Source organism: Hemibagrus wyckioides, linkage group LG10 (genome assembly GCF_019097595.1).
Source record: "Hemibagrus wyckioides isolate EC202008001 linkage group LG10, SWU_Hwy_1.0, whole genome shotgun sequence".
Lineage (NCBI taxonomy): Eukaryota > Metazoa > Chordata > Actinopteri > Siluriformes > Bagridae > Hemibagrus > Hemibagrus wyckioides.
In genome coordinates, this window is record NC_080719.1 from 19,414,650 (window position 1) to 19,425,397 (window position 10,748).

Genomic DNA, 10,748 nt, shown 5'->3' on the forward strand with positions numbered 1-10,748 from the left:
ATTTATTTCCTGTTAATCTGATGTAAATGTCTGTTTGCTGAGGTTCAGTTTCTGTTCTATACAAAACTTTGTATTGTAACCCTAATGATACGGACATACTGATACAATTGTACTAATATACATACAGTACGATACAATCGATCTCTACATCGGTACCTATAAAATATGTGGCTTGAATTCGGTCCTCATTACAGATTATTAATATTATACACGAAAGTACACTACATCTACCAGTTTCTGACAATGACTGGAAGAAAGTTCCCCTCACTCCTCAATGCAGGATTCTTTCAGTTGTGTGATGTTTGGGGTGGTTTCTTGCATGGACGGTCCATTTCGAATCACCCCACAGGATCTCAACAGGATACTGGTATGTTTTTGGTCATTGTCATTTTGCAAGGTTCAGTTCTGCTTTAACTTCAATTTTTTAACAGATGGTCTTACATGTTCCTCAAGCACCTTCTGATACAATGTAGAATTCATCATGGATTCTATGATGGTGAGCTGGCCAGGTCCTGCTGCAGCAAAGCATCCCCAAACCATAACATAACTTTTAACTCCACCTAAATGTTTGGTATGAGGTTCATTTGCTGAAATGCTGTTTTTAATTTATGCCAAACATGCCCTGTTATGGTGTCCAAATAATTCAGTTTTAGACTCATCTGTCCAAAGCACATTATTCCAGAAGTCTTGGCCTTTGTCTCTGTGTTCTTTGGGAAACTTCAGTCTTGCCCTCATGTTTTTTCAGACAGCAAAGGTTCTTGCACACCTCCCATAATAATTAAAGTTGTGTAGTCTCTTTCTGACTGTAGATTCATGCACTTTGACATCAACCGTAGCAAGAGCTTGCTGTAGGTCCCGTGATGATATTTTAGGGTTTTTGGAGACTTCTTTAAGCATCTTGCAGTCTGCTCTTGGGGTGAATTTGCTTGGACGGCCTGACCTGGACATGTTGGCAGTTGTTTTAAATTTGTAAACTTGTAAATGATTTTCTGGACAATGGAATGGCTGATTGAAAAGTTATTTTTGAGATCTTTTTATATCCCTTACCAGACTCACAAGCATCAACAATCTACAACCTGCCAGTTACCTTGTGTTTTGCTGAATTGTTTGTTTGCTAATTTGTGTTTCCATGTGTCTGTAGTTTTGTATGAATATATTTATTTATTACTTGTATCTTCCAATATTGTTAAAATGAAGATCAAATGCCCATATGTTTAACTATGTTAAAAATATAACTACCTTGAAAGCCACAGATTTTCATGGGGTGACCTAATTTTTTCACATTACTGTATCTGAAATTATTTATCTTCGTATATCTATATTTGCAAAGCCCTGCAATTTTAATAGAGGTGTGCAGATTTTGCTATAGTCTATCCAAACTTTTATTCTTGTCCGAGACCGTGTATGACCCAAGAATAAAAAGTGATTTGATGACTGATGACTGTGGCTCTGTAAAGATTAAAACAAAAACCCGAAGTAGTGTGGTAGTAGTAGTGTTTCTTAAGTAAGTAACTTAAGTAATCTTAAGTTTTAAGCCCAAAGTACTGTGGCTAAGTAAACTGTTTTAAAATATGACACAAAATACCCGACATAGTGTGGTTTTGACCGACGTACTGTGACGGTGTTGCATTTAAAACTGTTAAAAGTAACTGAAACTTGTTGTGTTGTTATAATTCTGTTAAGATTCTGAAGTAAGTGAATCAGCCAGATGCAGTGCAGCAGCCAGATTATAACCTGATAGTTTCTAAAGTAACTGAATCTGTAGAGGGCCCGAAACACCACGGCTCTGTCAAGTTTAAAACAATAACCCGAAATAGTGTGGTTTTCACTGTTTGTGAGCTGTGAGCGTTACTGTAGTTAGACTTGAGGCCCGACGGAGTGTGGCTGTGTCCGAAGCAGTGAGACTTTCGAGTTCTGAAGCCCAACATATTGTGGCTGTTTTATTCATTTTGTGTCCGAAGTACTGGAGCTGTGAATAAATAGACTAACGGATATCTTAAAGTAACTGATAATGTGTAGCCACTAAAGTTGTGCATAGCTATTGAATTACTCTAATTCAATAAGATTGTGAAAATGGAAGAGCTGATTGTTAAGTACATCGCTAAGCACGGCTCTCTGAATGTTTGATGGAATAAAGAACATTGTTGATAAGCCATATGAGTGGGCTAGCTCCAAGTTTGAAAACGATGCCAAAATGCCTAGTAAAAAAAAAAGGCCAAATTGCCAATGCGCTTCAAGCAGTTCTTGCCTCATACAAAGTAACTAGGAAGACTCTAAATGTGTTAAAGGCTCCAATCTAGACTTAATGGCGGGTCAATTTCCTAATGAAATTTTCGATCTGGAATGAAGAAAAGGTCAGGATGCAGAATGAGATTGCACTTTTTAGAATTAGCAGTAGCATGCTTAAATCATCCGGGGAAACATTGTCCAGTGAATTGGAGGAAGCTAAGGCTGTCATCTTCTGATCAAAAATGGCACAACTGAGAAAAACACTAGTAAGATATCTGTGGATGGCACGTTGTGTAACCGAGTTCCAGAAATGCTCGATTTGTATGAAGATAGAGATGAGAATCTCTTTCTGAGTAGTCAGTACTCTGACTGTACAGTTAGAATTCACCAATTCACTCTTCTGCAACTGTGCGTGCTAGTGAAGGAGGGGAGGAACCAATGACCTCTATGATGGTCAGACGATTTAATCCCAGTGAGCTAGATGCTGTGTTCAAGAATATTAGGAAATTTAATCCTGCCTAAAAAGATTCTTTAGATTTCCAAAAAAAAAAAAAAAAAAAAAAAACTTAAAGCAATATGCAATATTACAGATGGTGATGCATGCATTGTTTTAACTATGTGTTTGCCTGAGACTCTGTCTGGAGCCTTAAATCAGAAAGTGAAGACCAGAACTGCTAATAAGTTAGAGAGGAAACAAGCACTACTTGAAGTCCTAGGTGTGATGTCAATTAACTGGGATAAAATATCTGATGTGCACATGAGGAAAGCGGAGCACCTGATGGCATTTTCAGAGCGATTATTGGAGGTATTCAAAACTTTCAGTGGTAATACTAACATTACTCATAATTTGCTTTGATTATCAAATCTGATCCACTCACTCGTTCAGCTGTAACAATGGTTGTGACCCATCTCTCTGAATATAGTGACATCATTTCTAAAATGACACAATGCTAACTTAAAGAGATGCTAACATTAAGAGTTTGTTTAATGCCAGTTTGCGCCACTGGGCACCTGATGGGTGGTGTAATCTGTGTAAAGGATGTGATGTGAAGCTTTCAGGCCAAAAGCATCGAAGGGGGGACTGTAAGAAATTACAGGCTGCCTAAACCCAGATTCCACTCCACAGTACACATCAGAAAAAAGCTCATTCCCAAAAAAAGCTTAAATATCATATAGAAATATGATTAAATCAGTTTAGTTTATTTGATTATTTTAAATAGGCTGAAAGTTTTTATTTTTTTTTCAATTTTTCTTACAATATGCAAATTGGCATTAAGCAAACTAAGGCAGTGGAATATGTGAAAATTCATCTTTGTGCCATGGCTGTAGTCCAGAAGTGTTGAAAATGGAAATGATGCCTCTCCTGGGTTAAAGGTCTTCAAACTAGAGGGGAAGAGAAACATCATATATAGAGTCACTGGTTCACATTCAAAAGTCTAGTTTAGTAATGTTTAGTATGTTTCATATCAGATTTATGAATATGAAGGAACAGCTGAAAATCATTTAACTGGATGCTTTGTTAGCAGTGAAATTAATTAACTACTAATAATGCAGATATATTCTGTAGCTGAGGCCAGTGTCTCACCATAACACGCTTGCATGGTGGATCATCAGTTTTGTCGAAGACCAGTGAACTCTTTCTCTTCCTGCTAAGTCTGACGGTAGAAGGTATCTCTACTTTACTGAAGTATCTATACAAATAGATAAGAAATAAGCGCATTGCTAAATTACACACCCAGAGAGATTCTGTGAAGGATCAGAGGTTTCTGAATGTTTTCTTCTCATGGCTTTGTCATCCTATTCATTTGGAACCATCTCAGTCAGACAAGCACTATTTATGTATTAGGGAATGGAGTAAATATTCTAAGGTAACATAAGTTATTTTATGTAAATTTGCTAACTTACCAGCTGACATGGTGTTGACACTGACAAACAACAAGAACAATAATAACTTTTGTTTTAATTGATTGATTTTTAATAGATGCATAATGGCTGCTGAGTCAACTTAAAATAATAAGGCAAACTAGTACAATAACGTTTTTTTAACAAATCGGACTGAAGTCCACCAACTCAAAATGTTAAGTTAAGCAAAAACATGGTCATGTTTTCCTAGCAAACCACATAATAACAACATGTTTGTTAGCTGAACATAAATAGGCCAGACTGATTCATGAATTATTATTTGAATAGTCAAATAAAATAAAATAAAATACAAACTGTAACACAGATGAATTAAGGTTTTTTTCCCAGAGCCTTGAGAAAAGGATTCAGATGAATATACTCAGGATGTGACTATAATTAATTAAGTCATGTTACACTGTATGTGAGCACTGTATTCAGCATTATGAACAGATCTTTAGACAATCAGACACTTAATTGAGTCTCCCAGGACAAGCATGTGCAAAACATTTTCCTCTGAGAGCTCCAGTGCAGATGATGCATCAGTGCATCCCTATTACCTGAAGTGTGTAAAGAGGCTGATACTGAAGCAGCTTCTCAGCTGGTTTATCTACCTTGGGCATGAATGAACTGACTGTGAACCACTTAGTAGCACCAAACCAAGTAGCCTGACTCACGATTGACAGTTTATTATTATTTTTTAATTATGTTTCAGAGATGGTCAGTGCATGTTGGTGGACATGTCTGAGTGAGTCTGTGCCCATGATAGCATCAGATGCCTGTTTTTGGCATCATGTCAGTGGAACCTTATGTGGCCTTCCTCAAGGTTTGATGTGTTGTGCATTCTGAGATGCTTTTCTACTCACCACGGTTGCTGAGAGTGATTATTTGAGTTACTAAACAATAACTTACTAACTACAACTCAGACTACTCAATCTGCTCATTTTCCTCTGATTTCACTCAACAACAGGTTTCAGCGTGCAGTTTTTTTTCCCTCACACCATTCTGGATAAACCCGACAGTAAACAAATCACAACAAATTCTGAAATACTCAAGCCTGTACATGTGGTACTTACATTTATGCCACGGTTAAAGTAACAGAGATCATTTTTTCCCCTCATTCTGATGTTTGATGTGACAACTGAAGCCCTTGACCATTATCTGCATGATTTTATGCGATTTTTTCTGCCACATGATTGGCTGCATAAATTAAATTAAATTTCAAAACAATTTATTTGTATAGCGCCTTTTACAATGGACATTGTCTCAAAGCAGCTTTACAAAAGAGGAGAAACAGAGAAATGAGAGAAAAAAAATATTAAATTACATTATTAAACTATTTCATCCCTATTTCATCCCTAATGAGCAGGCCTGCGGCGGCTGTGGAAGGGAAAAACTCCTTGAGATGATATGATGAAGAAACCTTATGAAGAACCAGTCTCAGAAGGGAACCCATCCTCATTTGGGTGACACTGGACAGTAAATAATGTAACTGTTTAATGTCCTTTCTACAACAGCAACCAAGGGCTCATGGGGAACTATTAGGTCACTGTAGTTTCTGAGTTCATTATAGACACTAATTCCTTGCTGTCACAAATTGACAGATGTAACAGCAGATCCGGGACGGTGTGAAAGTCTTCAAGTCACTCTGTCCACAGCTGTCTCCTGGTCACAGGCTGTCCACACAGATCCATCCACAGCATCACCAAGCGACACGACTCCAACCAGGGGTAGAGCCAGTGGTCACACTGGGAGCTCAGAACACTGTGAGCTTGGGAGTGGGATGTATAGCTCAACAGAGAACAGCAGAGAGAGAGAGAGAGAGAGAGAGAGAGAAAGATATTAAGTAAATAAATGTGTACAATTGTTCCAGCCAGTAAGTTTATATATGCTTCTTTCTTTCTTTCTTTCTTTCTTTCTTTCTTCTCTCTCTTTCTTTCTTTCTTACTTTCTTCTCTCTCTCTCTCTCTCTCTCTCTCTCTCTCTCTCTCTCTCTTTCTTTCTTTCTTTCTTCTCTCTCTCTCTTTCTTTCTTTCTTTCTTTCTTTCTTACTTTCTTCTCTCTCTCTCTCTCTCTCTCTCTCTCTCTCTCTCTCTTTCTTTCTTCTCTCTCTCTCTCTCTCTCTCTCTCTCTCTCTCTTTCTTTCTTCTCTCTCTCTCTTTCTTTCTTACATTCTTCTCTCTCTCTCTCTCTCTCTCTCTCTCTCTTTCTTTCTTTCTTTCTTTCTTCTCTCTTTCTTTCTTTCTTTTTTACTTTCTTCTCTCTCTCTCTCTCTCTCTCTCTCTCTCTCTCTCTCTCTCTCTCTCTTTCTTTCTTTCTTCTCTCTCTCTCTTTCTTACTTTCTTCTCTCTCTCTCTCTCTCTCTCTCTCTTTCTTTCTTTCTTTCTTTCTTTCTTTCTTTCTTTCTTTCTTCCTTCCTTTCTTTCTTTCTTTCTTTCTTTCTTTCTTTCTTTCTTTCTTCTCTCTCTCTCTCTCTCTCTCTCTTTCTTTCTTTCTTTCTTACTTTCTTCTCTCCCTCTCTCTCTCTCTCTCTCTCTTTCTTTCTTTCTTTCTTTCTTTCTTTCTTTCTTTCTTTCTTTCTTTCTTTCTTTCTTTCTTTCTTTCTTTCTTCAGTTCATGTCCTTTGTTTTCCAGCAGGGGGCGATACTACACCTCACAGCTGCTTGAACTCTCTGTGCCATGAAGAAGAAAAGTGGCACAGCGGAGATGTTTAAAACAGCCAGAGATAAAGAAACGTTATGGATTTTTCTCTCAGTAATGGTACGAAGGAAATGCTGGAAATCTTATAAACCACGTGTTTCACTTTTCGTTTCTGTCAGAGTGATGATTTGGTCTGAGTGGCGTTCACGTGTTCTTTATAAAGAGAGAAATTGAAACCGTTGGATTTGTGACAGGCTCGCGCTGTGGTCTTCTTCACACAGATAAATGCGCGAGGCTAAAAAGATGTTGCTGACACGCTCATGGTCTCGCGCTGTTGTCTTCTTCACACAGATAAATGCACGAGGCTAAAAAGATGGAGGCTGATAAACAAGATGCCGGAGATGGAGTACAGGAAAGAAACACAACACCGTCGTTTGGAGTCGAAGTAAGATTTTGGATTTGATCTCCAGGAGACTTTAAACACTGGGGTTCCTTCTGTAGCCATAAAGATCCAGAGAGCTTCACTATACTGCACTGTAGCTACCTGGTTATTATAAGCTTCTAAATAAAAAACCTAAATTTGTTTTCTGGACTGTAGTTTAATAAAAATAAATACATTTGATGTAAAAGAAAAAAAAGATTCTCTGTTATTCCACTAGGCGGCGACATAGAGCTTCAAATTCTGAAAAGCTGTGTTAATAATATCTGTTACTTACAAGGCCACAAATTTGTGGATACCTGACCCTCACCTATATTTGTGTGTTTAAGTTGTATAGGATGTCACTGAAATGATCTTAACTGGAACTAAGGACACGTTTGCTGTGATCCGAATCCAAGTGTGATTGTTCCCAGTATCCCTGCAGTATTGGTCTGGTTTCAGACACGCTTCATTCTACTGGACCCCGGTGCATTTTGGTTCATCATCTGTCGTCACAAACGCGCGTGAAGAGAACACGAAGTGACTTAATATATTTTTAGTTTGATGTTATTTTGGTGCTTTTATGCGCAGTAAGAGGTTTCTCCTCTTCTGTTTACCAGAATGTTCTCCTGCCACTCATGGTACACGTTGTATGTAGAATAATGGCTAAAACACATGCGCAGGTAACCATACTTCCTGATCCTAGTATGAGTTGCGTTCACATTCATAGGAATCGCAGCAGAGTTGCAGTGCAACTGAACTCGCACCACCTCCTACAGGTAGTGTCGGGCTCGGCCAGTCCTTAAAAGTAAATGAAAAAAACTTAACAGGCTTCAGCATCTTAAATTACAATCAGCTAAATCAGAAATGACTTGCGCTGTGTATTAAAATGTGTCTCTATATAATGTGCCCTTTTAATAACAAAGTTATGTTTTCTATTTTTTTTTTTTTTTCCGAATAATGTAGGAAGAAAATATCCTTACCTCTCGAATCAAAGGCTGAAGATAGCCTAAACACACTCAGGTTAACCAAAGACACATCAGGCCACGTGCGGGTGTCTGAGAGTCCGTCGAAGTCTTGTGCTGAGAGTCTACTGGACGGCTCGGGTTCTGAAGACTCTGTGGTGTCCGGTCCAAGCTCACCTTCTGCTGCCCAATATTCACTGAGATGCAGGGAGTGTGAAAGACTTTTCTCCAAAATGAGGAGACAAGAGCCTCGGAAGAAAAAACGAGACAAAAGTAAACATTTTACACGTCCATTTTGACAAAGAACTCATGGACTGAGATCTTTAACATGAAAAATACTGATATTTCATTTCTACCTCTAATTGCAGGGAGAATATTAGGACGCATAATTTAAGCCTGAAGGTTTTGGTTAAGGAGACTCATCTCATCACTAACTTTCTCTATCCTCTCTGTTTCCCCCTCGCAGATCCAGCCTCGCTATCATGTGATGAATGGCTGCTTAATAAAAAATGGCAGCCACAGAGACGGCAGCAATCCCGAGGGTACGTGCGTTTTATAAAAAAAAAAGTGCTTCAGATGGAATTTGTTGCATCATGTGATGCTTAGTAACTTGCATGGTTTTTCCCCAGGAGGTTATGGGTGCACTTGAAACGCATCAGGTTGCGAGCTGCCAAGCAGTCAGACGAAGGCATGACAAATAAATCCTGGTCACTCTGCTCCAGACCTCACGTGTTCCTGCAGAGGTTAGTCAAGCAAATGCATTGGACCAGCAATTTTTATTTATTTATTTTTCCTAATCGATAATAGTTTAAAGTATTGTGATAATAGGGCTTTCAATGAAATGGAAATAATGATGAGGGGCTTTTTATTATTATTTATAGGAACTTGCGCCACTGTAAAAAGTTGCTCAGAAGGGCATCTCAAAGCAAAGCGAAACCTCTCCATCAGCGGAGAAATCGAGCAAAACCCACGTCCACTCTGAACAGCGGGAATTACCCGAGGCGAAAGAAACGGAAATCCACAGAAGACGATACATCGGAGCATCTTTCAATTTCAACATCGGATCTCACGGTTACCTCGGAAGACGAGCTGCCCGAAAAGAACACCGCTCACCATGAAGGTTTGCAGAAGTCGGAGAAAGTTACTAAGAAACAATGTGTTGGCGATGTGAGCGGCTTGATGGACGTACAGGCTGATTGCAGTGGCCTGGAGGGAACTCGGAGGGTGCTAAAATTTGACAGTTCTCTCAACGATGTGCTAGCTGTAGAAACACTGAAAACAAAGCACCGCCTCGTACTTAAGAATGCAGAAGGAAAATTACATGTAGGCCAAGCAGATTTGACACTGAAGAACGGAGATTGCCAAAAAAGGCTAGATGATGATCTGGGTGAGGTTTCGGATGCGTTTCGAACGCCGACGGATCACTGTAGCGACGATTTGAAGATCACCAGGAAGAGCAGGCCGTCGCGGCCGTTTGGTGCACAGAAGTACAGCTTCAGGACCATGTTAGCTGCACTTGGGCACGGTCATAACCAGATTATTAAGGAGTCCCATCACTGATCATTTTGCAGAAAATCGCAATTTTATATAGGTTTTGTTTTTTGTGATTTGGTGTTGACCAGCCTGCATGAGTGTTCCATGCTACAACTATATTTGTGTTTTGGGTGACTTTGCGTGACAAAATGCTTGTAACAACACACATTTGTTAAGTGTAGAAAATGTTAAAAGGATAGCGTGAAGACACGATGTTTATGGGAGGCAGAATAGCCACGGCTTGATAGAACCAGTTCAAAGAATTAATTGTAAATGCTATTCCATAGAGTATTTTTGTGTTTGAGCAACATTTCGTTGTTGTTTTTTTTATTTTTATTAAATAAATCCAGTTTAATAAGATTGATTGATCCAGGAAAACGGCTTTGGTGCAGTTTCAACACTGGCCACTAGGTGGCGGAAGTAGCACATAAACTCAACCAGAAAGCACAACTATTTAGACATATTGCAAACCTTATTATTATTATTATTATATGCTTGCAGTACGTCAGATTATCTGTGCTGTCAGTAAAGGCAGCTTTTTACCAAGCGAAGACTGAAGTAATAATAGCTATACATTAATATTTATTAATCAGTTAGCTCATTTTCTGTCAATTTGTTAATCAGTTTCTTCTTATGGAGACTCTTCGTTACTTGTGTGTGTGTGTGTGTGTGTGTGTGTGTGTGTGTCTGTCTCGCAGCTTGCAGGCAAACCTAAGAAAAGCTTGAAATAAATATATTCATATATTTAAAAAATGTCCTGCATTATACATCGCCCACTTTAAGATGAATAATGATTTGCAGCATTTTATGACTCGTTATTGCAGCATGGAACGAAATAATAGATTATTAATAAATTATTTAAGCATATTATTTATCATGTACTAATGTCTTAATAATTTTAGGACACTGTATTACGTAATCTTATTTAATCTGGTTGTGTGTATCGACGGTGAAGTTTATGGTGTTATTAATATTAATAATAATAATAATAATAATAATAATAATAATAATAAAAAACTGTGAGAAGGAGGGAGTTTTCTGGTGTCCTCGCTCGTGATTGGTCG

At 38.4% G+C, this 10,748-nt stretch overlaps 1 protein-coding gene across 3 annotated transcripts; it reads left to right on the forward strand.

Moving 5' to 3' along the window:
* Positions 1 to 6,771: 6,771 nt before the first annotated feature.
* si:ch211-227n13.3 (uncharacterized) lies at positions 6,772 to 10,645 on the forward strand. Of its 3 annotated transcripts, none has more exons than XM_058401005.1 (6): positions 6,772 to 6,888; positions 7,120 to 7,213; positions 8,153 to 8,424; positions 8,618 to 8,693; positions 8,781 to 8,894; positions 9,033 to 10,645. In XM_058401005.1, exons 1-6 carry the CDS (start codon positions 6,867 to 6,869, stop codon positions 9,709 to 9,711), a joined length of 1,257 nt encoding a protein of 418 aa, XP_058256988.1. In that variant the 5' UTR covers positions 6,772 to 6,866; the 3' UTR covers positions 9,712 to 10,645. The 3 variants fall into 3 exon arrangements, with proteins under 3 accessions (XP_058256988.1, XP_058256987.1, XP_058256986.1); XM_058401004.1 differs by having other exon boundaries at positions 6,807 to 6,888; positions 7,050 to 7,213; XM_058401003.1 differs by lacking the exon at positions 6,772 to 6,888 and having other exon boundaries at positions 6,895 to 7,213.
* Positions 10,646 to 10,748: the final 103 nt, after the last annotated feature.